The 27,591-nt window shown below is 44.2% G+C and overlaps 1 protein-coding gene and 1 long non-coding RNA gene across 2 annotated transcripts in view; one reads left to right on the plus strand and one right to left on the minus strand.

Moving 5' to 3' along the window:
* Window positions 1-5,777: 5,777 nt before the first annotated feature.
* Window positions 5,778-26,972, minus strand: LOC146354099 (uncharacterized). The gene is made up of 4 exons (XR_014788304.1): window positions 26,749-26,972; window positions 18,951-19,110; window positions 18,189-18,348; window positions 5,778-6,113 (listed from the first exon to the last, which is right to left on the minus strand). It is a non-coding gene; the product is annotated as an uncharacterized LOC146354099 (long non-coding RNA).
* Window positions 26,692-27,591, plus strand: part of UBALD2 (UBA like domain containing 2) — a 30,155-nt gene continuing 29,255 nt past the window's right edge. Inside the window, exon 1 of the mRNA XM_084838190.1 lies at window positions 26,692-27,110. Within this exon, the coding sequence (XP_084694316.1) occupies window positions 26,991-27,110 (120 nt within the window). The 5' untranslated portion in view covers window positions 26,692-26,990. The remainder of the gene's footprint in view (window positions 27,111-27,591) is intronic.

The following is a 27,591-nucleotide window of genomic DNA, read 5'->3' on the forward strand; positions in this document are numbered from 1 at the left end:
GTAGGACTTCGTCCCTTTGTGTGTGCATAAAACTGCAGGCTCTAGGCAATAATTGCATTGTGTACACATATTAAACCAGAGATAAAAATCAGCCAAATAGCTGACATATTTAAAGAAAAATATTCAGAAATTCTTTTTAAAGGTTCTCTCATTTCTCTCTGATCTTTTTTTTTTTAATTGAGCTTTTTGTTTCTTTAAGTTAGCATTCCCTCAACCTGGGCTACATCTACACGGGGCATTTACTCTAGTCTTACCGCATGCCGAAGACTATTGGGGCACATGACATATACCCCTCTCTGTAGCCAGCATGCTTTCTCCCTCCAGAAAACCCACTTTTATTCAAAGTCATTTTGTGCCGGATTTTCAGGTCATGCCAGCCTCAGTGCATTTTTGAAGTCCGTATGACCTCAACTAACAATACTGGCTTTGGTGCTGGCAGCAGGGAGCAGCACTGACAGGAGGAAGGAAAAGTGGTGCCATAACTGCTTTTCCGAAAGAGCAGACCTCTTTCCCTTCTCTACGCCTTTGGTTTAGGTGCTTTCTGTCTTTACTTGCCCATGTTCTAGGCATTGGTACTGCACTTAAGAATGGGGCTGAGACAGTGGGGAGGCTGGGAATTATGGGAGTTGCAGTCCAACACATCTGGAGGGCACCAGGATGAGGAAAGGGTACTTTAAGTTCCTCACATGATGTCGTCAGTTACTAAGGCATTATTGAAAGAACTACAATCTCTCCCCCGCCCCCCTGCCCCCAGAGAGAGAGAGAGAGACTCCCTTAAAGCACCAATGGAAGAAGATTGAACTTTTGTCATCCTTGAAGGAATCTGCCTCTAATGCCCTTTAAATTCTTGCTCTTGCTTAACTTTATGAGGAAATGTAGTCCCACTGACACTAGTAAGGCTACTTCTCTTACAAGCATGGCTATAATTCTAAAAGTTTGATTCAGGCTGCAATCCTAATCACACTTGCCTGTGAGTAAGATCCAAATGTAGAAATTCTTATAATTTAAATAGAAATACAGAACACTTCACCACATAGTGACTACCACTGTGACCAGGTGACCTGTGTGCCTGCTTGCTCAGGCTGCTGGCCAGGTGCTTTTGATGGACAATGTCAAGGCTCAGTTTTTCCTTTATCTTTAGAATCAGAGAATAGTAGGATTGGAAGGGGCCTAATAGACCATTGGGTTTAACCCCCTGCTCAATGCAGGAATCCAAGTTAAAACATTCTTGACAGATGGCTGTCCAGCTTAAATCAGGCTGGGACTAGACAACCCTTCAAACAGAGGATGCCTTCATAATAGATGACAGCCCCCTGGCAGCCCTTCACAGAGAGGATTGCCCTCTGTAACAGAGGATACCTATCCACTGAACTCAACAGGGTCCTCTGGAGGTTCCCTTCCTCTGCTGGTGGGCTTTCAGGGAAGGAGTGGTACTCCAAGCAGCAGTGGGTGATGCAAAGGTATGCTGCATTGTGGGAAATTAAACTGGCAACTATGGCTCTCTTCACACTTGAGTTTTTATTAGCAGGATCATTCTTCTTTAATCGCTGGTTTTCATGGGAGCTTTAGATGCTGCTGCTGCTCTCACAACTTCCACTCCCTCTTTCCGTGTTATCTGAGAACAGGGAAAACCCAGCATTTTCTGTGCTTGCGACTGAAATCGCATTTCCTCTCTGTTGTTTATTTCCCCTTTAGCGCTTTGTCCTGCTTTGTGTGGGCATGTGTTAGGGGGTGTTGCTGGGCAGTGTTGAATAACATTGTCATAACAAATTGGTGGGAAGAGGGGGCAGGTCACTGACCGGGCTTCCAGTAACTGTTTCTGCCTCTCTCCCATTCCACTACGGGATCCGAGATCCCCTTGAACATAGCAATGCTTACTTCTGAGTAAACTCATTGGCTGTAAGGCTCTCCTTTCCTGGGAGTAAGTGCCATTGAAATCTGTGTGGCTTGCTTCTGAGTAGGCATGCATAGGAGTGCATCCCCTTCAATGCATTTACTTGGAACTTCCCCTTCCTATTGACTTCACTGACTGCTTCTTCTCCCTTTTGCACTCCAGTCTGATGGGCTTTTTTTCTCCCAGGTGATGGGGACGTCTCCCTTCTCAGCCATGCAGGAGAAAGGCTTGACAGTTAGGATTTCAATGGGTATTAAAAGTGCCTTTTCTCCTCCCCTGAATAAATTCATCATGCAGAGCTTGTAATGGTCATTTTTAATACTTTCCTTTTGGGGTGTGGAGTTGTTTTAGATAAGGCAGTAATGCTGAGGTGGTTTTCCATAGTACTCCCTCCCACCTAGCCAGCCACTATCTCTTCTCCTAGCCCACCTTGCAGGGTCTTTGGGAAGCCAGAATAAGGGGGAAGAGCAACAACAGTGCAGTGGGGGGGCGGGGAAGTAAGCTAGGTCTAATGAAGAAAGTGTCCCCTGTGAAGCAGTCGCCTGGGGGGCGGGGGTGGGAGGGGCTTGCTGCTAGGGTTGGCTTGGTGCACTGACTGAATACAAGTCCATTCGTGGATTTCTTACTTCTGTAGTTGGGAACCCGGAAATCGGTATACCTGTCAAACTCAGTAGTGCAAGCAATATTTAATTCCCCCACACACTGACATATTTAGCAGAGAAGGACTAGCCGTGCCAGCAACCTCGGGGTAAGCCACCGAGAAGACTCTCTCTCCCTCGGAGGAAGGAGAGGATCAGCTCCCATAGCCCCCTATCCAGGCCACTAGAACTGCTTCCGACTTCCCTCCTGCTGTGGAGGAGTGGAGGGATGGGGCGGAGCCATCAGCCATGTTACAGAAACCAATGATCGGGGAGGGGAGTGGGCATGGAGCCAGCAGCCCCCTTCTGTCCTGATTGTTCCATGCAGCTTGGCCCAGCCATGAAAAGATATCATGCGGAGGGAAGCGCTATGAGAGATGCCTGTGTACAGGGCCAGTCTAAATCCCGGAAAGGATCTGGAATCAAAAGGAGTGGTTTGTAGTGGAATAAAATGCCAGGTGTGAAGAGAGCCAATATCCAGCTGTCTGGAGCACTGGGCAGGAAAAAAAATTAAAAGGGCCACAGGGCAGGCAACATTAGTAGGCCATGCCAAACTATTGGAGCCCTGGCAGCTGCCTATGTATGCCAGATGCTAATGCCAAACTTAAAACTTGATGGAGCTTACTTCTGAGTCGATATACATATGGGATTGACAACCAGTATTTCATATGAGCAGTGTGTAGGACTATCACATACTGAGATTAATGGGAAAGTATGCATTTGAAGAAACCACATATCATACATTCCTGGCTTCCTTCAAGCCTTCATGCTCGGCCTCCTCAGATGACCTGTTTCCTAAAAAGGCCTTGTCACTCAGATGATCATCAGAAGTTACCGCATGACAAGGAAAAAGTTGTGGAACCCATTTGCAAGAACAGGTTTTGTTGTGGCAGAGAAGGATTTAATAATATAAATTTAGTTTCCTCCCAAAGATTTAAATCAGACAGCAAAAAAGAAGAGTCCACCATGGCGATGCACCTCCCCTCACCCCTGCTTTTGGATCCTTAACAAGCGGTCCGCCTACCAAAATGTCAACCATGCAAAGAAGTCAAGTCTCATGAGTTGTAAATAGGGTGGCCATCTATGAATTGCCAAAAAAAGAGGAAATGCATCACCAAAAAAGAAGACAAAAGAACATAATATTAGTATAACATTTGTATATGCTGATTTATATGTATAGCTGCAAATTCAGAAATAATTGTTATACATTTAAATAGAAATACCATATATCTCATCCTAGTGTGGAAGACTGTGACCAGGTCACCTGTGTGGTCACCTGGTCACAGTGAGGTGGGGAGGTATTTCAGATGGGAAGGTTAAAAGAGATTTCAGATTTACAGCAAGGTTCAAAGGTCCATGCTTTGATAAATTCAATATCAAATTGTTAAAAGACATGTATTCTAAGAGCTATTTGTTATGGTTATTTCTATCGCCATCATAATTATAGCAAAGTTATCAGCACAAGTAAAACAGTCACCATTTCCTTTTTTGAGCAAAAGGATTTGAGCTGAGTATAGCCAAGTAAATGTTTATAGAAATAGCCTGCATACAGAATCGTTGAGTTCACCACACATAGGTGTACCTGAGGAATCATCCCATGGGGCCTGAAACCCTAAATTGTACTGGAAGTCCCTAAATTGTACCTCTGAATCAGTACAGCACCTTGAATGTAGGATGCTAAATAAGTGGTGACCATTGCAGTTCCACCCAACTGCAAAGCGACTGCTCCATAAAGGTTTTCTAAACCAGTACCCAAAGTTGTATAATTAAAGACGCTCCCTAAAAAAAAAAAAAAAAAATCTGTCCGCATGAACACGAGTGAGTGCACAAGAAAGTTATGCAAACAGCTTTGGAACAAATTGGGATTCAGATGTTTGAAATATCTCAAATTTTTAGCAACCATTTTTCACATTTTCCTTACCACGAGTGCTCAGCAAGCAACAGCTGCTGCCTAAAGGACCAGGAATTACATATTAGCAACATCTAACAATTGTGTCTGCTGGTTCCTATGCTGCCAAGCTGGAAACAGATGTCCAGGCCTTGCAGAGTTGGATTAAAGCACAAAGAGATCAGTGGTAATGTAGTTTGGATATAGGCTAATAACAGTGCAATTTCATTAGCTCAGCTATATTAGCTTAAGGCTGAAATCCTAAGCACACTTACCTGGGGAGTAAGTCTTGCTAAACTCATTGGGATTTACTTCCAAGTAGATAGGAAATCAACCCTGAGTGCTCATTGGAAGGACAGATACTGAAGCTGAAGCTCAAATATTTTGGCCACCTAATGCGAAGAGAAAACTCTCTGGAAAAGACCCTGATGCTGGGAAAGACTGAAGGCAAAAGGAGAAGGGGACGGCAGAGGATGGGATGGCTAGATAGCATCACTGATGCAATGAATATGGACTTGAGCACGCTCTGGGAGAGAGCGGAGGACAGGAAGGCCTGGCGTGCTATGGTCCATGGGGTCATGAAGATTCGGACACGACTGAACAACAACAACAAGATATGCATAAGATTGCGCTGTAAAAAGTACACTGGCAAAACTCCCAGAAACACAAGATGATATGTTTTATTAGCTCAACATTTACTGATACAAGATAGGTAGGCAAGATTTTGAGTTTTACAGAATCCTTCACCAAACAGTTGAAGTTTTTGTTCCTGTCTGATGAATTCTATGCAACTCAAAAACTTATATCCTCATATTTGGTGTGGAGGACTGTCCACATGGAATATCAGAGGACATGGGAGAGAGGAAAGACAGACAGTTTTCCCAAAGGAGGGAGAAGATCTCATTTCTTCTTCTTCCTCTTCTTCCTCTTCTTCGGGGATCAAGGCCGAAAAGGCCCCATAACTGCCACCTATTGGAAACCAGAAAAACCCACAATTAATTTATACAAGTGAGCATAAATGTCTGTAACTTTAACGAATGTTCGTAGCGAACTGAGGACTGCGCTTCTAAGAGTCATACATTGGAGAACAGATTCCAAAGAAAAGCCTTCAGCCCCCAAGCTCTGGAACTCATTAATAAGAAAATATCCATTTATACTAGTCTTATGTATTAAATGGTTGCTTAAGAGGTGGCAGCTGTATTTATTGCCTAGAGGTCTTATATCTTAACCAAACTTTTACACAGGCTAGACATGATTGGTCATTCAACTGTCTTTTACAGAGAGGATATTGGTACTGTTGCTTGAAGGCCAACCCCCAGAAAGCCTCTAGCAAAAAAAAAATCCAAAATCCAAATTAGTGCAATAGCTTTATTAGGCCAACCAAATGATCACAAAACAATATGCAAGCTTTTGATATCTCCAGATCTCTTCAGCAGGCAAGATGTTACAAAAAGCAGTTTGGTTTGGTGGGGTGGGGTGGGGTGGGGTGGGGTGGGGGTGGAGAATAGAGGAGGAAAAAAACTTGACTTGATGGTGAAGTCACGATATCTTCAGGCTTGGAGTCCCAAGATGAAGTGGGAGAGGAGCGATTTGCAGACATTCAAATTAGGCTCTGGTAGGTCATGTGCTGGTTACAGGTTGGACCTGCTGCTAGGGTTGCTGGGAAAAAGGGAGAAATCTTGGATCCCCATTTCTGAAAATATGAAAACAAGCTGTTAATCAGAACTGATTCTATCCTGCACAAAGCACACTCACTCCTTTTATGGACCATAGAGAGAAACTAGGGAGTCTTTATCTTAACTAGTATGGGATTGGTTTGCTTTCATTGAAGTTTATGTATCATTTTTAGAGAGCCATATTTTCAGGGAGAGAGATGGTGGTATAAAACGGCACAACAGCAAAGCAACAAAGAGGCTTTGGATCCACTGTGGATGCAACTGGTCTAAAGGTAAAATGTGTAAGAAAGATAGAAAGACTAACGATAGAGTATTAAAAAATATTTTAAGCTAAATGTTTCAGCTTCTGTCCCCATCAATAGCTGTGCTGTTAAATGGGTATCTGGAGTGGCAGTTTGGGATGCCTGGAGATGAAAGTTCCTTAGGAGAAAAAACAGAGGTATGATTGGTATAATGCTTAAGAATTGTCCTCCAGATTAAGGCCATTTGGACTAAGAATTTTGTCTGTAGATCCAGGAATTTTCCCTTTTGTCAAGCATGTCAGGGTCTTTGTTCGTTCTATTGGAAACAACTGTAAATCAGAGAGACTGCTATGTGAAGGTGAGTTGAAATGTCTTGTAACAGGCTGCTCCAGTTTTTTTGTTAGAATCGCAGATTCGTGGTTATGCAGTCTTGTTCTTAGGTCCTTCTGCCTACAAGCCTAGCATATGGTGGCATTACATAGATGGCTTTCATCATGTGGCACTATGAAAGGGATAGATAGCTTGGAGATTTTTACTAAGTTTATCAACACTATCCACCCAGTGATAAAATTTACCAGTAACACCACAACTGAAAACCCAAAATTACCTTTCCTGGATGTCCTCTTAACCACTGAGAACCATCAAATTGTCACAGACTTATATTGTAAACTTACAGATTCCCACCTGTACCTCAATTTCAAGTTATGTCATCTGAACCATCTAAAGAAGAACATTATATATAGTTTAGTGCTTGGGATTAAATTCATTTGTAATAGCAAAGAAAACATCTCAAGAAGATATAATGAAATTAAAGAACATCTCCAACATTGCAGATACCCTAGTTGCATTACTGACTACAACATCAATTGAGCAACATCAATTGAGTATTATCCAGGGATACTGTTCTTTATGAAGCAAAGGCTAACTCTTTAAAAGAAAATCACATTCCATTTGTTGTGGACTACCATCCTGTTGCCCCTAATTACCACAATATAATTACAGATCGTTACCCTATTATATCCTATTATGCTTGTTTAACAGAAGCTATTAATTCTTCACCCTGATTTGCATTCATAAAACCACCCAATCTGTGTAAATTGTTGGTTAAAGCTGCACTTAAACAAGATATTTGCAACCCAGGATCATACCATTGTAAATGAATGTGTTGTATTACCTGCAGTTACCTCCAAGAAACCACTTCTTTGAAGAACACAATTACTAACAAAACTTATTGCATTAGACAATCACTAACATGCACTTCTAGTTGTGTGGTTTACTTAACTGAATGTAAAAAAAAAAAAAAAAAAGGAAGTCGTATGCAATACATAGGGAAAGCTACAACGGACCTAAGAACAAGATTCCATAACCACAAATCTGTGATTCTAACCAAAAACCTGGAGCAGCCTGTTACAAGACATTTCAACTCACCTTCACATAGCAGTCTCTCTGATTTACAGTTGTTTCCAATAGAACAAACAAAGACCCTGACATGCTTGACAAAAGGGAAAATTCCTGGATCTACAGACAGAATTCTTAGTCCAAATGGCCTTAATCTGGAGGACAATTCTTAAGCGTTATACCAATCATACCTCTGTTTTTTCTCCTAAGGAACTTTCATCTCCAGGCATCCCAAACTGCTACTCCAGATACCCATTTAACAGCACAGCTACTGATGAGGGCAGAAGCTGAAACATTTAGCTTAAAATATACATATTAATACTTTGCTGTTAGTCTTTCTATCTTTCTCATACACACACGCACGCACACTTCATATGTATGCATTGAAAATTATATATTCAAAGTTATGTGGGTCCTTTTCTTCTTATGCTCTGTTTTGTTGAAATTTCATAATAAAAAATTAATTAAAACAATTAGCCAAGCTGGAGATAATTTTAGATGCGGTACTAGGTTAAACAAAAAGTAAATTGAAGCCAAATTCGGTAGCTTTACCTAGTAGTTGGAGAGGATGAAAGAGAAGAAATTCCTAGCTTCAGATGGTATACAATTCTATTCCTCCAGCTTCTGGGAAAAGAGACTCAAGTCAGAAGACTAGAAACTGGGAAGGAGGTCAGTGCAGGTGGCATGTAGAAAAATCCTCTTGTTTAGGCAGTAAGTTGTGTTCTATAAAATAAACATTATGTCTCCGCTACTGGTTCCTGGCCTAAAGGGAAATCCTATATTATTTATTTCATAAATAATAAAATATCCCTTCAACTGAGGGTAGGGTGAAAGGATGCAATAAAGGACATGGTTGTTGCACACTGAATAGCAGAAGAAGACATTTCAATATAAATGCAATCTCTCTCGCCTATAACTCTATGTCATGACAAGCTGCACCTGCCCAAATCCCTCTTCTATACAGCTCCTGAAAGTACAAGAGTTCTGCTCTCTGTGGTGGCATCCAATCATTCCAGCCTGTCTTAGGCTTCAGCCATGACAGTCAGGTCTGGTTTGGATGCAATGCTAAGCCAATTTAGCATTACAAGAATGAGCCTTGGGGTCACACACTCTCCCCTCCCTTTTCCTCCAGTGTGACTGTGAGCAGTGATGCAGCTAGGTAATTTTGGACCCTGGACTTAATGGTCTTTTGGGGGCTTTAGACAGTCTTGTGTATTACTTCAGTTGGGAAGCACACAGCTAACATTTCTCCTATCACTAGTGGACTAGTGTCTCTGATTTTGGTGAGGCTGTGAATCCATTCTGGGTTTCAGTCAGAACCAGCCAGAACTCTTAAGGAGATGATGTCCAAGGTGCTGAACCCTATCCCCAAAATAGGTTCAGTACCTTGGATAGATCCTTTAGAGTTCTGGCTGGTTCTGACTAAAACCCAGAATGGATTCACAGCTCCACTGAAATCAGAGACACCAGCCTGTACTGCTTCTCACCTTGCCGTCATTTCATGCTTCACAACTGGTTCTACATTCCTGATATGTTAGAGCAGAACAACAACAAAACTCTTTGCCAATCCTGATTTTAAAAAACAACTCTGAGCATGTGCAGTTTTGCATTTTAAACTCACTCAAATCATAGCACCATCATGACTACTGGTATAAAATGTTGTTTGCTTTTGATGTCCTCATCACCTACCGCTCTCTGGGTAGTCATTTGGGGGATGGGGGCAAGCTGCTGGGCTCTGGACTTTTGCTTCTAGGCCCTGGATTTTGGCACCCTAGCTACACCACCGGCTGCAAGGAGTAGATTGGCAGCTTCTGCTTCCATTTTAGATTAACTACAGTTCAGCATGTTGTCCGAAGCATAAACTGTGGCTAATCTTAATTATAGTTAGTGGAAACAAACTGGCTTCATAAACCATGGTTGGAAGTTGGCTGGTTATTACTAACCATAGTAAAGATTAATTGCAGTTTGTCATGTTCAGATGCCATGGTAAACTGCAGTTAACATACAATGGAAGCAAACACTTCCAAACTCCTCACAGATGTGTTGGTGGAATAGAGCATGTGAGCCTGGGCCTCACTGCAGTTCAGTCATATAATGGTAAACTATGGTTTAGCATTATGTCTGACCTAGTCACTGGCATTCATCTTTTGAAAAATCAAGCATCTAGTTCATATAGAGAAAAATATGCTTAAAGAAACTAAAAATGCAGTTAGGGAATGTCCTGTGTAGTTTAATCCTATGGAAATGTACAGAGCAATCCTATATGTGTCTACTCAGATGTAAGCCACATTGGCTTCAATGGGACTTACTCCCAGGTAACTGTGTATAGGACTGCAGCCTTAGGGCTTGATCAGACGAGGCTTTTAATGCGCTATCACCTTGCCCTGGTTGTGCAATTTTGTGAGCTGTCCACACAAAGTCATGGTCCAGCAGCTGTCTGTGAGTTTCCCCACTTTGCCCATATGTTTTCACAATGAAGAAAACCTGTTCATGTTTTCTGGCATACCCTGGTACCACAGAGAACCACTAGTGTAATCCCTATTTTTGTGACCTAGCAGCATATCTGTAGGGATGTGGCTGTGATGTTTACTGTAATGTTTCTCAGCGGGCATGTCTACATAGCACAATTTCACTCCACTTTATGTCATTTCATTTCCAATTGGCATATCAGAAACACGGCTGTTTTTCCTTTATTTTTTATTTTGAAGTGCAGTACTTCTGCACTTCTGGAGTTACCTCCTTTCGAAAATGCACATTTGCAAACTTCCACCATATTGGTCGTGTGGAATTCCTTCTCATTTGGGGGGGGGGAAGGGGTTATGAATGGTGGGGAAGGAGTGGGGAAGAGCTGGCAGTACGGGGAAGAAAGGTAGGTGCGCGTGAGATTGTGTTACATACTGGGGGGCAGGAGGAATAATTTGGCAGTGTGATAGATTCTGTGAAATTCTGCATTTAAAGAAAAAAACGGAACACAACGAGCTGTGCCTGTGGGAAGGCTACTGTGTGATCAAACTCTTAGTGTGTCTGTCTGAGACTGCTTAAAATCAACTGACTCTGCATAGGATTGGTGGCTTAATTCTCTTTATAAAGCTTAGTTTTTTCGCCTCTACCTATGCCTCTCCTCCCTCCACACCCTCTCCTGCTTGTGTTTGGCATTCCACATCTACATACACCAAAGATTATGCAATCAGAATAAATTATGCAAATTGAATTCCACATTTTGCATAATTTATTCTGAAATATTGAGGAGGGCAGAAAATACCTAGCTGCATCGCCTGGTAACACGGTAAGTTGATAAAACTCAACTAAATAGAAAATGGTGAATCAAGGGAGAAACAAAGCCAGCCTGTTTGGACAGAGTCGTTTATAAAATCAGGAAACTGGCTGCAGAATTCTAGAGCAGGCAATAATTCTTTGTTATGTCTGCGAATGCCTATAAAGCACAGGCCATTATGTGGAACGCTGGTGTTTTACAGTGCACTTGCTGCTGCAGTAGCAGAGTATTTTATATTGCCATACCGCAGTGGAGTGAGGCAGCATAACAAAAATGCTATAAAAGAAAAACCAGATCCTACCAGTATTTTTAAAGTGCAAAATGGAGACTCTGGATCTTCTTGTTCTCTTACAGAATGGCAGCACAATGTAATCTTCACAGGTCCCCAATAATAAAGACTGAGAGGATACAAAGGGCTGTGCGCAATCTGGCATGTTCGCTGCATAAATTATGGGAACAGATGCTGCTGGTTTTCAGAGCCCTGCAGTGGAGGCTAGTGGCTCTGATGTCAGTGGAGCGGTGAATCCGCTCCGGGTTTCAGTCAGTACTCTAAAGGAATTATCCAAGGCGCTACTGTGGAGAGCTCCTTTAGAGTTTTGACTGGTTCTGACTGAAACCTGGAGCGGATTTACCGCCTCACTGACATTGGAGGCACCAGCCTCCACTGGAAACTTGCCCTTTCCTCCAGTGACTTGAGTAGGGAGTTTCTTAAGGGCACAATAAAACTTTTGCCATACAGGGACTGTGTGTCACTTTTAATAGTTAACAATTAATGCCAATTTTAATGCTTTATAGCAGCAGCTTAGTGGATGGAAGCCCATGGCTGCAATCCTGTGTGCGATTACATGGCAGACTCCCACTGAAACCACTGGGACTTGGAGCCTTTGTACGTGAGGCATTTATTGTGTGCTTATGATTCCCCACTTATGGTAGTTTTGGGTTCTTTCCATGATGTTGTCATCCTCCAGGGCCTCTTCCGTGCTTTGCAACCATGGGGGGGGGGGGTTTCTAACAAGGAAAGTCTGGTATTATTTGTGAATGGCAGGATAAAGCCTAGTGTAATTGTGCAATTCCACTACAACACAGTGCCACCTAGTGCTTGTCTAATGGAACATAAAGAAAGGAAGAGAAAGAAAACCCCAGGGGGAAAAAAACCGTGTAAAGGAGTTGCGCTTAATCCTGCAAGGAATCTGGAAAGAGAAGCCTCAGTAAAGTAGCAGGTTAAAAGCCTCATGCAGAAAAGCCTTTGCTTCTGGGTAAACTGGGATAGGATCTGACTGCATGGCTGCAATTTCCCCTGATTTTTAATATAAACATCATTTAATACATACAAATAAACATAATGTAAATTATCACGATTATTCATATATATATATATATATATATATATAAAGCTCAAATCCCAAAGGTACTTTTCTGGGAGCAAGTCCCATTAAGCACAGTAGAACTTACTTCTGAGTAAACGTAACATAGGTTTGAGATATAATTGTATACCCACTTACCTGGGAGTAAGCCCCAGTGAACTCAGTTGGACTTACCTCTAAGTAAGCATGATGAGGATTGTACGGCATAGTTGCCTGACATGAGATGGCCACACACTTAAAAATTAGATAGATCCTCCTTCCATTCTTTGCTCCAGTGGGCCTGCTTCTTCACCAAAGCCTTCCTAACCCTAGCCTTATCTGAACTCAGCTGTAGCTCCACAGCCACCTTGCTTTCCCCTACCACAGGGCTGCAGAACCTCAGACTCAGGGTCCCAATCCACCTTCCAGCATTCCCCAGGTGGCCACATCCCTTTCCTCCAACCACCAATTGTTTGGTGGTTTCTTGGACTTTGTGCAGTTCTTTCCCTATTCAAAAAGGTGGGGATGCCTCTCCTAAGGCAGTTAAGAGCTTTAGGCGAAACTATGCTGGTATGTTTGGCCCCGCCCCTTTGGCCATCGTTCCCGCCCACCATTGGAATGTGGCCCCTGAGAGCTTCTCTGCAATGGAGCCTGGCCCTCAGGCTCAAAGAGATTCTGCACTCCTGCCCTACCACTTCTTGTGCCATCTAAATGTAGATAATTAGGGGCTGCATCATTTCTAGAGCCTGTATGTATAGTGCCTTGTACATCACTTAACAGAATCACAGGACTTGAAGGAACCCACAAGTCCAACCCAACCCTTGGCCTTTGCACAGTTCAAAAGTGTTCACACATCATGCACTTTCCCCTCTCCAAATGATCAAAAGCATCTTTACACCCGCCTTAAATCCCTCATTTAAAAGGGGGCTTTCTTCTTCTGTTTTAAATGCAGGATCACAATGGACTCCCTTTACATGCGCTCCCCTCTCCCCTTCCCCTTTCCCCCTCCTTCTCCCCCTTATCTGAGTCTTCCATATGTTTCATTGGTCCAGCTCCTCTTCTTGTGGCTTTTCCTTTTTCACAGACAGAACTCAAGCGGAATACAAGCAGGGTAATTTGATAGCTCATTATCTCCGATCTTGTAACAAATGGAATAAAGGCCATTTAGTGTGGGAGACACCCTGGAGGTTCACAACGTCATCTAACGGGCTTGCAAACTTCCATGAGTGAGCAATCTCAATAGCAAGATAAAAGCTCTGTGTGAAGAAGCCCCAATTCACATAGCTACATCATGCCACAAACAGAGAGCATCACATACCCTGTGCCCTGTTCTTTCAGGTTTATTAAGGCATAGGTTTCTTAGGGGTAGGGAGCTGTTAGGCATGCTGATTAAACGTGATTGACACCCACAGCCAGATGGGAAATATGTTTATCCCTACGCTAATGTCTACTAGTTCTGGGGGCACCATTTCCCCAACAGTGGAGATTCACATCACTGGTTTCCAGGGAAGGAGCTTTAGGTCACAGTGGTGGACAACCTGGTGTCCTCGAGATGTTTTAGACTACATGTAGACTAGATGTTTAGACTCCCACAATCCCTTACCACTGGCTATGTTAGCTAGGATTATGGGAATTGTAATCCAAAACATCTGGAGGAGAGCAGGCTGCCTATACCTGCTTTAGGAGGTGTTCAACCTTCACTGTACTTCCTCACTTTTTCTGCAACTGCCAGGTCACTTGTAGCATATAGCTGCAAACAAAAGCAATTTCCTTGACAGCTGTATCAATTAATCTCCCCTGCACCACCAGCTTCTAAGAGATCAATCCTATGGTTCCTGCGTGAGCATCTCAGGGACCATAGGACTGATCGGATTCCCCGTCCAGGGTCGGAGTCAGTGCTCTGACCTCAGAAGGGGGAGTTGGAGATCTGACCTCCTGACCCCAACACTTTGCAGCCAGCGTGGGGGGAACCACATCAGCTGCCTCTACAAGGGCAGAAAATTGACCTCGGAAAGGGGGAAAAAGGGGTGTTCTAGTGGGCAGGGAGGGGAGGAGATCAGAGAGGACAGGATACGATTTATCCTGAACCTCTTCCAGCTTTCTTCCCTCCCCCTCTGAGGCACTCTCATAACATTCATGTCCTTTTTCTCTCTCCTGGGACTGGGAGAGTATCCTCCATACCAAGGCTCAAATCATAGATCTTGCATCTGAACAGCAGCTATGAATTCCTCTTCATAGCGTGTGGGCCCCCAGCAGGGTGTGGGCCTCCAGCAGGTGCCTGCCCATGCCTACCCTTGACACCGGCCCTGCTTACATCTGCCCGTTTCTTTGCCTGTGCATCCTCTGTATCCTACACCTTGCTTTGCTCTGCCATTTTACCTTTGGATCAATTCCTTGGCAAACGACTTTAGATAGCTTGCATCTTGTTCCATCTTGTCTGGTGCTGGGAGAAACAGTTCTTCCCAGCACTGGCTGAGCTGGATACTTCAGTTGGTGAGAGAACACAAAAGAAGGCTCAGCCAGTGCTGGGAAGAGCAGCCACTCCTCCCGGCACTGTCCGAGTTCCTCATGGCCTGCATCCCTGCTGTTATCTCTGACCTGAAATAAGAGCAGGGAATCCCTGGTGTTCTGCTCTGCCTCCAAATTTGGAGGCCAAGCCCTGCCCCCTGGAGCGGGGCTGGCCCAAGAGATTTTGTTGTCTAATGCAGGGCAGCAAATGGCGCCCTTTCCCACCACCCACTCACTCACTCACTCACTCACCCAAGGTTCATAGTATCCAAAGCCAGCCAAGTTATTTTGGTACATGAGAGAGAACATCTCTGCATCCCTGGCAGTAGAAATACAATAATATCAAAGTAAATAACTAACAATTGGTTGTCCTTTTATGGCACCCAAAATCTGCTTCCTATAGGTGACTGTCTCACTCTGCCTCATGGACGCTCCGTGGGCTGAATGAGGAACTTCCTCAGGCCAGATTAGACCTGCGGGGTAGAGGTTCCACAGCTTTGCTTTAAAACATTATATAGATGCTTTAAAAATTGTTTTAAATGGGAATTATCTCTCTGATCAAAATAAAGTTGCAGTCCTATACACACTTACTTGGGAGATATTCTCTACAAAATCTTTGGGTCTTACTTCTGAGAAAACATAGATAGGATTATGCTATACATGGCTGTTCTAATTCAGTTCAGTCACTTGAAACTGATCTATGCTTATGTTTTCTTTTTCTTGGTGTATATATTGCCATTTATATGGACCGACCTTTTTTTACCATTGATAGTAAAACAATTGCATTCCAATTAGATTTCCCAAGTGTATCTATTGTGACAGCAAAAGCTATGCAAAAACACATTGATAATTCAGTTCATCCTTTTCTAAGGCATAATTTCATAATGTGTGACTTTGCCATTTGTATTTTCAGACCTAGGTAGCTGTTAGCATTGAGAAGACAAACACATATGGCCAGAATCAATGGCAAAATGAGCAGGCAATGGACCCAGAGTCCACAGTTTTCAAGGCCTGCTGTTGGCACTTTAGAACAGAGCATTGATAAGAAGATCCATCCCCTGCATTTAAATGTACTGCCAGAAGGGGGAGACAGCTGGCGGGGAATTTAAAAGCCAAAGGGCAGCAAAATTGGATTTATCACCCCCTAGATTCTGCAGGCCACAGTAGGAGGAAGGAAGTAATTCCAGCTGAGAGGAACTGCTGTGACAGACATAGTGGAGGGAACTATACATTATTCCCCATCATGTGGTGGGTTAGGAAGCACTGAACGTTCCATAGCACAGACTACTCCTTAGGACTGAAGGGAGACATGTGCCAGGGAGAGTGGAGAGAAGAAAGCGAGGTGGGGTTTCCACCTGCCCAGCCTTTTCCAGCTCACCCAAAATCTTGAAGCCAAACCTGAATTGGAAGTTAGAGTTGCCATATTTTTTCTGGCTGCATTTCCCCAATGCTGTGCCTCCATGCAGGGAGTAATTATACCCATCGGATTTCTTCTGTCATGCAGTTGTTAAAGGCCCAGGAGTTCTATCAGAAAAAAAGCTGGTAAAGGTTAAGAGTTACATCCAGGCCATTCAATATGCCTGGGGAATCTCTTTCAGCCTGAGGGCCAAATTCAATTCTAGAGAACCTTTCAGGGGCCACGTTCCAGTGGTGGGTGGGGCCTGAAAGCAAAAGGGGTGGGGCCAAGACACAAAGACTGCCAGTATATTTTCGGTTAACGTTCCTGCTGCCAGTAACTAAGCCTTAGGGGAGGCATTTTGATATTTTAGAATGGGAAAAAACTGCAAAAGCCAGGAAAACACCAGTTGGCGGTCGGGGAAACGAGAAGGGGATGAGGCCATCGGAGGAACTCTGGAGGTTCACCACCTCTGCAATATGGGATGAATAAGAATACAGTTTATGTAGTTACAGTGACGTAGGGCTGCATGGCGACTGAGGGAGGGGAGGGACAATGGATGGCAGAAGCTACTATATTTATTTGGATACCAGATGTTTGAAGGAAACAAAAGGAGAAGGAAGTAATTGATATCACTGCAAAACCCTAATTAAATATCATGAAGACATCATGAAGATTCATTGTACAAAGATCAAACCATACAGCTTAGGACCAGGGCAACTGCTCGAATTATGGGGCGGGGGGGGCAAGGTTGGGGGGCCTTTATGAAACCTACAAGCTCCTGATTCCCTCCCCATTTTGGCCAAATATTGCCTCCTGTACCCTTCTAAAAACAGTAGCAAAGAGGGACGTCACAAAAAAAGTAAGGGGGCGGGACAGGGCTAATATGGCCTCCTCTAATTTGAACACTGCTCTCTGTTCCCACCTAAACCTGACCATTTGTTAAGAGTTTCATCAGAGACTCTCCTCCAGAAGCCCCCACCTTCAGAGGTTAGGGGAGTGGTGATTGAAGATAGGGCCTTCTCTGTGGTGGCACACTGACCGTGGAATGCTCTTCCCAGAGACACTCAGATGGTGTCAGGAACAGCGTCAGCACCTAGAATCCTTTGGCCCACTGCTGATGCCTGCCCTGGGCCCCCCTTTATTATTTTTTTTCCTGGGCCAGCATTTTGAGCAGCATCAGGCAGTAGATCTAGCCATACTTTTAATTTCCTAGAATGCCCCTGACACCATGTCATTTGGGGATGGTGTGGGAAATTAAAAGGGTGGTTAGGCACAGAAGTCCTGCATTGCTTGGAGTGCTGCTCCCACAGCCAGATAAGGCACCCAAGGCCCACTGACACCAGAGGACACCTCAGTCCTGGAGCTGACACTGGATGGCACTGACTTTGTTAGCGTTCTTTTCCCTAGGTGATAATATGTTTTGGCTGTTTATCATTTTATTGCTGGTTTGTGGCTGAATGGCTTTATTGTTGGCCTCCTCTTAGCACTGTTTTAATTGGTTTTATGGATGCATTTGTTTTAAATTGATTATTTTAATATTTGCTGATAGCTGCCTTGGAAGTTGTTTTACTGAACATGGAGATAGAAATGCTTTAAACAAATAAGGGTGCAATCCTGGCTGGCTGGGGCATGCTGGGAGTTGTAGGACTTTTTCTGACTAAACATGCATAGGATTGCACCTTAAAATATGAATTTACTCAGTGGCAGATGAACAATGCAGTCCTATACATGTCTATTCAGAAGTACATCCCACTGAGTTCTATGAGACTTACTGCCCAGGTAAAGTAGGGCTGCAGCCTAAATTTTCTATACAGATTTTAATTAATTAATTAATTAAATTAGCCAACCTGGATGGGGAATGCTCCTATTTGTAGGACTTTTTTTCTGTCTTAACCTGCATAGGATTGGGCATTAAATGGATATCCCACCTTTCCACTAAAAATAGTCCTTGAGGCAGGAAGGTTACAAGGTCTGCACATTTGAAGCATGCCTGAGTTTACAGTCTATGGGTGCTTCCGGATGGATGGCTCCTGTCGCTACCAATAAGAAGGCATTGAGCAGTAATTCTCCTGTTCCTGAAAAGATTATCTGCGGTAAAGAAAAAGACAGAAGGACTGGTGGGAAAATAGGACGCTTACAAGTAGAAGACAATGTCATCTGGAAACACACACATCCCTGTTTAATTCTGAGAATGAGGCAAAGCAGTGGTGCGATAAAAGCCTCGTCTGGTTGCACCCTATATCCAACAAATGTGTAAAATTCATCATATTTGAAGTTCACTTCTGATATGCGGTTCAAGCCACATAATAAAAACAGTTTCTGAATGCTTGCATGGCTTTCCTCTTCCGTAGTACCTTGGGTTCCTCTAAATCAATTATTTTTCTCTGTTTGCAAACGCCATCAGTCTTAATATAGGCTTGTTTTGTCTTTTCATGTGGTTTTTAAAAATGTATAGCAGCTACTGCAAAGACAGGCCAAAAACTGTACAATGAGAGCAGGGGGAAAAGATAGAGGCAAGGGAAATTGGGTCATTTATGTTTCTTGCTGATTTAAGGACAGCAAATCAATTGTATTTTACACATTTCCCCCCCAAAACAAAATAAAGTCTAACCACATGAACACAGGCAAGCAAATTGGTTCTGCATTGTAATATAGAACTTTTGTGTCTCTTGTCTCATGGATTTGCTGACCTGGTTTTGTGGGAGGGAAGCACAAATGTCACAAATTGGATTGTGACATCTCCTGGAGAATTGAGGATGAAAGCAGGCAGATTGGCTGTATATAGTCATGACACACCAGGTGGGTACGCTGCGTTTTCCCCATGAGATACAGGGACATTCAGGATAAGAACTGTAGAGCAAAAGAACAATGTATTATTAACACCGTCAGGGGGTTTGAAACCTCTAATGTTAAAGCCCTCCACAAGGTACGCTTAGAGGCAGCAGTATGTTCTTTTTAAAGAAATGAATTTATAGAGCACTTTGGGAGCACAGAATGGCAAAAATTATCTCCTTCATTCTGGCAACTTTGTGAGGTAGGTCACTGCGGTTCCCTATAATATCGATGAGAAGAAAGGACAAAGGAGAAAGGGCAGCTTCCCAAGGCTTCCAGATGCCAGGGGCTGAGGCATCTCCCTTAGATCCAAGTCTATAATTCTATCCACTAGGGGGAAACACCAGTTTTCAATAGGATTGGAATGTGTTTTATTTAGAGTCCCTCTAACCTCTGTCCTCAAACACATTTTTTTGCTGTTCTCAGACAAAATCCTAAGAGGGAAACAAAGTGGCGGATGATTCCCTGACACTTCCAATGGGGGGTGGGGATGAGCAGCGACTTTGCCTTGCCTTTTCTTCCCAATGGTCAGAGCCAATTTTTAAAAATTTCTTCCACCCACCCCTATTGAAACCAATGAGGGGGGGATTAAGTATGCCAAGTCCAGACTGGTGTAGTTCAGAGACGTGATCCTAGAGTTTCTCAGGAACAGAGGGGCCTTGGATCCATTGACCCATCCACTTGTGACCCATTCCTAGCTCCAGAATGCCTAGTTTTGGGGCCTACACTGCCAGGATTAGATGTATACCTGTAGAGTTTTCCATGAGTATAACAAGAGCCTCTGGGGTGGATATGACCTTCTGGCAGCGGAGGTCCTCTCTGCTGGTAGAGGTGCCTCTACCACATCCCAAAGCCTGCCAGCTAGATTAGGGGTTAGGACTGGTCTGCTACTTTTTGCATTACCTTGCACCCTCACCTATCACTGTTTTAATGAGTACTTCTGTCAATTGTCTTCTCTTCTTAACAATTGATTGTAGTGGGATTCCTGAGTATAAGTAGGTGACTTCCTTAATCTACTTTAGATTAGTTTTAACTCTGGTTGAATATTTTTGGAACATTTCTTGCCCTTTACAATTTTGTATGCTGTTATTACCCCTTCATGGATCACTGCCTTGTTGTGGCGAAGGGGCTTGCGTAACTCAGTGAAGCCATAAGCTATGCCGTGCAGGGCCACCCAAGACGGACAGGTCATGGTGGAGAGTTCTGACAAAATGTGGTCCACTGGAGAAGGAAATGGCAACCCACTCCAGTATTCTTGCCAAGAAAACCCCATGGAACATATCACAAGGCTAAAGGATATGACGCCGGAAGATGAGCCCCTCAGGTCGGAAGGTGTCCAATATACTACTGGGGAAGAGCAGAGGGAATTTCCAAGTAGCGCGAGAAAGAGTGAAGCGGCTGGGCCAAGGACACTCAGCTGTGGATGTGTCTGGTGGTGAAAAGAAAATCCGATGCTGTAAAGAACAATATTGTTTAGGAATCTGGAATGTAAGATCAATAAATCAAAGTAAGCTGGAGGTGGTCAAACATGAGATGGCAAGATTGAACATCGACATCTTGGGAATCAGCGAACTAAAATGGACAGGCATGGGTGAATTTAATTCAGGTGACCATTATATCTACTACTGTGGGCAAGAATCCCTTAGAAGAAATGGAGTAGCACTCATAGTCAACAAAAGGGTGGGAAAAGCAGTACTGGGGTACAATCTCAAAAACGATAGAATGATCTCAGTACGAATCCAAGGCAAACCATTCAACATCACAGTAATTCAAGTCTGTGCCCCAACCACTGATGCCGAAGAAGCTGAGGTTGATCGGTTCTATGAAGACCTACAACACTTTCTAGAACTAACACCAAAAAAAGATGTCCTCTTCATCATAGGGGATTGGAATGCTAAAGTAGGAAGTCAAGAAATCACTGGGATAACAGGCAAGCATGGCCTTGGTGTACCAAATGAAGCAGGCCAAAGGCTAATAGAGTTTTGCCAAGAGCACACACTGATCATAGCAAACACTCTTTTCCAACAGCACAAGAGGCGACTCTACATATGGACATCACCAGATAGTCATTATCGAAATCAGATTGATTATGTACTTTGCAGCCAAAGATGGAGAAGCTCTATACAGTCAGTAAAAACAAGACCTGGAGCTGACTGTGGCTCAGATCATGAGCTTCTTATTGCAAAATTTCGGCTTAAATTGAAGAACGTAGGGAAAACCACTAAACTATTCAGGTATGACCTAAATCATATCCCTTATGAATATACAGTGGAGGTGAGGAATAGATTTCAGGGATTAGACCTGATAGACAGAGTGCCTGAGGAACTATGGACGGAGGTCCGTAACACTGTTCAGGAGGCAGCAACTCAATCCATCCCAAGGAAAAAGAAATGCAAGAAAGCCAAGTGGCTGTCTGATGAGGCTTTACAAGTAGCTGAGGAAAGAAGGGAAGCGAAAAGCAAGGGAGAAAGGGGAAGATATACCCAACTGAATGCAGATTTCCAGAGAATAGCAAGGAGAGACAAGAAGGCCTTCTTAAATGAACAATGCAAAGAAATCAAAGAAAACAATAGAATGGGAAAGACTAGAGATCTCTTCAAGAAAATTGGAGATATCAAGGGAACGTTTTGTGCAAAGACGGGCATGATAAAGGACAAAGAAGGCAGGGACCTAACAGAAGCAGATGAGATTAAGAAGAGGTGGAAAGAATACACAGAAGAACTATACAGGAAAGATCTTCATGTCCCTGATAGCCATGATAGTGCGGTCACTGAACCTGAGCCGCATATCCTAGAGAGTGAAGTCAAGTGGGCCTTAGGAAGCATTACTAACAACAAAGCTAGCGGAGATGACAGTATTCCAGCTGAGCTCTTTAAAATCCTAAAAGATGATGCTGTTAAAGTGCTGCATTCAATATGCCAACAAATTTGGAACACTCAACAGTGGCCACAAGACTGGAAAAGGTCAGTTTACATTCCCATTCCAAAGAAGGGCAATGCCAAAGGGTGTTCAAACTACCATACAATTGCGCTCATTTCACATGCCAGCAAGGTTATGCTCAAAATGCTACAAACTAGGCTTCAGCAGCATGTGAACCGAGAACTACCAGAAGTACAAGCTGGGTTTTGAAGAGGCAGAGAAACTAGAGATCAAATGGCCAACATTCGCTGGATCATGGAGAAAGCAAGAGAATTCCAGAAAAAGGTCTATTTCTGCTTCATTGACTACGCTAAAGCCTTTGATTGTGTGGATCACAACAAACTCTGGCCAATTCTTAAAGAGATGGGAGTACCAGACCACCTTACCTGTCTCCTGAGAAACCTGTACGAGGGTCAAGAAGCAACAGTAAGAACCAGACATGGAACAACCGATTGGTTCAAAATTGGGAAAGGAGTACAACAAGGCTGTATATTGTCGCCCTGCTGATTTAATTTATATGCAGAGTACATCATGAGAAACGCCGGGTTGGATGAATCACAGGTCGGAATTAAGATTGCCAGGAGAATTATCAACAACCTCAGATACGCAGATGATACCACCCTAATGGCAGAAAGCGAAGAGGATCTGAAGAGCCTCTTGTTGAGGGTGAAAGTGGAGAGTGCAAAAGCTGGTTTGAAACTCCACATTAAAAAAACGAAGATCATGGCATCTGGCCCCATCACTTCCTGGCATATAGAAGGGGAAGAAATGGAAGCAGTGACAGATTTTATTTTCTTGGGCTCCAAGATCACCGCAGATGGTGACTATAGCCATGAAATTAAAAGACGCTTGCTACTTGGGAGGAAAGCTATGGCAAACCTAGACAGCATAGTAAGAAGCAGAGACATCACCTTGCCGACAAAGGTTCATATAATCAAAGCTATGGTTTTCCCAGTAGCAACGTATGGCTGTGAGAGCTGGACTGTAAGGAAGGCTGAGCGCCGAAGAATCGATGCTTTCGAACTGTGGTGCTGGAGAAGACTCTTACGAGTCCCCTGAACTGCAAGGAGGTCAAATCAGTCAATCCTACAGGAAATCAACCCTGACTGCTCATTGGAAGGACAGATACTGAAGCTGAAGCTCAAATATTTTGGCCACCTAATGCGAAGAGAAAACTCCCTGGAAAAGACCCTGATGCTGGGAAAGATTGAAGGCAAAAGGAGAAGGGGATGGCAGAGGATGAGATGGCTGGATAGCATCACTGATGCAATGAATATGAACTTGAGCACACTCCGGGAGAGAGCGCAGGACAGGAAGGCCTGGCGTGCTATGGTCCATGGGGCCATGAAGAGTCGGACACGACTCAACGACTGAACAACAACAACGTGCTGTTATTAGCACTGTGTGTTTGGAATCATTAGGCACTCTAGTGGGAGTGGGACTTGAATCCTTCTTCTGGGAAACCTCTGGGTTGTACATACATGCTCCAGCTGCTGGAACATTGTAGGCCACTAATATAGGAGGCACTTCTGTCTACATGTGAGAACACACTTCTCTGTTGAGTTTGGGAGGGATGTATTTATGGTGTTTATTTTTAATTTGGATTATTGTGCTGATTATAGTTTATATTGATTTTGTTTTTGTTTTTCTGTTATATTAATTATGGATTCCTGTATTTGTATATGTGTGTGTGTTTAAGTCACTGCAAGCCTGCTTTTTGTGGTGGGAAACTGCATAAATTTAATAAATATTAATGTGTGCGTATTGGGTAGCATGACATAACCGTTGCATTCCAGCTGTCACTGCATGTTGATTGGTGCCTTCCATGCATGGCTAACATGTGTGTGTGGGGGTGTTATCAGTGAAAGGCACTGTGATTGCTGGGTGGCAGAGGAGTTTCCATTTCCAGGAATGCTTTGGGAACATCTATCAGTATTGCTATAATAGCTTTTGTTTCTATAGCTATTGTTCCGCTGGCTCTGCTGCTGGTTGGGCATAGGATTGCAATGACTTGATAGCAGCAGATTAGGCTGTTAATTGGGACTCAGGCTGTAAAAAAACATTGTACATGAGCACCTTCAAAGGACCAGCCATCCCAGCATGCCCTGATGGCAGATAAACCATTGATCTAGACCTGTGTGGTAGGACAGGATTGGGCGGAATTTCAGGCTTGTGGTTTCTATATGCACTGATGATTCTCTCCTTGGTGATGGGGGTGGGTGGGGTGGGGTGGCCTGGGGTAGACATGGCCTCCGAGAGAGACTGGCAAAACACGGACCAGATCAAAATGAACCTTATGGAATTTCCTATTCCTAGCCTCTGCCTTGTCAGTCCCAGTGGGCACCAGCAGCCAGTGGATGTAGGGGACAGTGTTGGGGCCAGAACAGCCCCAACAATGGAATCAGTTTTGGCCCCTGCAGCTATAGTGCTTTAACATTCCAGTGCGAAGAATAAACATTATATGGGCATTTTCACACATGAGGCTTAAATCGACTTGGCTACAACCCATATCTGATTTCTCTTTCACATCCTATTTAATTGGGTCATGATTTGGAGTCATGAGTAACAATGTGGAAATCAAGAGTGCAGATGACATCAAGTCATTTGGGAAGGTGAAACCACAGGCAGACTGAGAAAAGCTCCAAAAGGATTTCTCCAAACTGTGTGGCCCGACATGAAAATAACAGATGAGGTTCAATGCAAGTATAGATCAGTGCAAAGTGATGCATTGTTGGATAAAAAATAAAATAAATCCTAGCGGTTGTGTGGAAAACTCACTGAAAATAGAATTCCAGTGTGCTGCAGCAGTGCAAAAGGCAAACTCAGTTGCATCTGGCCAGCTGTGGCTGGACTCATGTGGCTGGACTAGATAGACAGATAGTTCTTAGTCTGATCTAGCAAAGCAGTTATGTTTTTATCCCAAACTAACATTCACACACGCGAAAAGAGAGGCTTAAAAATGGAGTTGAGCCCCACATATGAATACACCTAAGATGATTCTGAAACCAGCATGAAGAATCCATGAAATGGTTTCAGAACTGCAGCCAGAACAGAGTACCCATCCTCACAAAGCTGTTAGCGTGCAGCAGCTGCGGTTTTCAGTCCATCAGTGCAGACTTCCTGATATGGCTGCCATGTGTTGAGGAGGTTGTGTACATGTCAGTACCACTTGCAGTCTTCATTGGGGACTGCCTGTTGGAACAGCAGTGGAAAATAGCTTTTTAACCACTGGGGGGGGGAGGGAACTTCTACATATGACATCAACATGTGCATGATAGCCTAGAAGCAGAGATGGGGCCATGTCATTTTGGTGCAGGGGGCAGAAAATCTAAAGAGTGTCTTCTTTGGTGATGGGTATACAGACTATTGCCCAGAATGGGTATCAGAACATGGTTTCTGTGTACATTTTGTGGCTTATTGCATTCCTGCCATGGAGTTATGTGTGTCTGGTGAGTTTGGTTGATTTGGCTCATTCAGAAGTGTGTGTTCTGGGCCATTCTGTTCTGGATGTGTTCTGGGCATTATGGGGTTAATAGTAATACAATATTACAAGGGTTTTAGCCCTGAAATATTGTTCTCAAGTCTTTCTAACACATGCCACTATTTTTGGCATGCTTTTTTTAATATAAAGGGGCCGTTCCATCCTGGCTTTTACACCGTCCCAATCCGCTGTCTTTTAATGGCACACCAACATCTGCCATTCCATCTTGCATACTGGAAGGGCTAGCTCTACTAGGCACACGGCAGGAGAGCTAGGAGTCATCGCAGACTGACTGAAAGTGACTGCCTGAAGTCGGAAGAGGCTGTGAAGTCCCGAGCGAGTAATGTTCTTATCTTTTCATTCAAGGTCCTAGAAAAGTTAATTCATAAAAAAGAAAGAGCTGCATTCTGTATTTCTATGAGATCGCAGTTTTTCCAAGGGGAAGTTGTTATCAGCACTTTCTTCCACCATAAATTAGTAAAAGAAGCGATCTAAAATAAATTACAAGCAATAACATTTCCGCTGCCCGTTCTCTCTGACCAACGGAAGTTCTACGCGGCGTTGTTTCCAGCAGGGGCTCTGAGTCTCATCTATATCTTTTTCTATTGTGTGATAACTTTAGTTTTCAAGGATGGCCGGCCTTTTCAAAGGAAATGAATCACTGGAGGGGTTTCTTGTTCTTCCAGCTGAGCATGCTGGTTGCAGCGAAGCTCGTCAATGAACTACACTTTTTTTCTTCCCTTTTCTCTCTCTCTCTCTCTCTCTCTCTCTCCTCTCACAACAGTGGAAAAAAGAACGGGAGGGGGAGCGAAACAGCCAATCAACAAAGGGAGTAGAATTTCCAGTTCAGTTCAAACAAGAGCATCGTTTTACTCCCCCCTTACGAGAGAAAAAAGTAGACCAATAGCAGCCTCGTTCTCAGCCAAAACATAGCAGCTAACCAGTAAGCAAGGAGCCCGATGGCGTATTTCCTCCAATGAGGTACCAGCTACGGGGCTGGAGGGGGTGGGAGAAAGAGAGAGAAACAGATCCATCGCCTGGAAGATTCGAATCGAACGTTCATACACGCAGAGAACACCGCAGCGGCCAATCAGCGGTCGCGGAAAGCGTGGAATTGAACGTCGAGACACCCCCGGCATCCCCCCGCTCCGGCCCTCTCCACATGCTCCTCCCCTGAATGCTGTTGTTTGTGGTGCTCTAGCGGCCGAGGAGCTGCGAGAGGGGCGGGGGGGAGAGCGAGCGCGATATCAACATACCCTTGTTGGTGCCGATCGAAGCAAGAGGGGAGGCCGAGAGGCGACTCTGCTCGAATCCGGCAACGGCGAGCAGCTTCCAGCTTCGCATACAGACCAGCCGCTGGGTGTTTCGGGGTGGGAAAGGAGAAGGAGACGGATCCTTTGTAGATTTTTCCCCCCGCCCGAACACGTACCGCCGCCGCCACAGGGAGTGTGTTTAGCTCTCCGCCTCCCTTCCGTGTTGTGGTTTCGCTTCTCTCGCCATGTCGGTGAATATGGAGGAGCTCCGGCATCAAGTCATGATCAACCAGTTCGTGCTGGCTGCGGGCTGTGCGGCGGATCAAGCGAAGCAGCTGCTGCAGGCGGCACACTGGCAGTTCGAGGTGCGTTGCGACCCTCGCAGTGCCCCCCTCTCTTTCACGGCCTCGGCGATGCCCGAGCAGGAGAAGAGGCGAAAGGGGGGGATCGTGGCGACCCGCACCCCCATTTTTCCTGCTCACTCCCTGGAAGTAGTGGGAGGGGGTGGAAGTGGAGGAAATCGTGTGCTTGGGAATTTGCTTTCAATAATACTCCCCCCCCCCCGAAGCCCCCTGCACCCGATGTGTATCACGGGGGCGGGGGGAAGGGCGCATTTCTGCTGGCATCAGGCGTATAAACAACCTAGCCGAGGCATTTTCATAACTACAATCTCCTTCTACACAGTAACTGCCTTCCGGGGCTGGGAATGTGTTGGGCCTTTGCGTGTTGACTAATCTCTTGCTGCTGGTCGTGGGGAATAAAGAAAGGGGCGGGGGAGAGAAGGGGGACAGAAATTATATTCCTGAAATTGCCAAGCCGAGAGAGAGAGAGAGAGAGAGAGAGAGA

Source organism: Heloderma suspectum, chromosome 2 (assembly GCF_057233095.1).
Source record: "Heloderma suspectum isolate Gila_16-S chromosome 2, 16-S_ref, whole genome shotgun sequence".
Lineage (NCBI taxonomy): Eukaryota > Metazoa > Chordata > Lepidosauria > Squamata > Helodermatidae > Heloderma > Heloderma suspectum.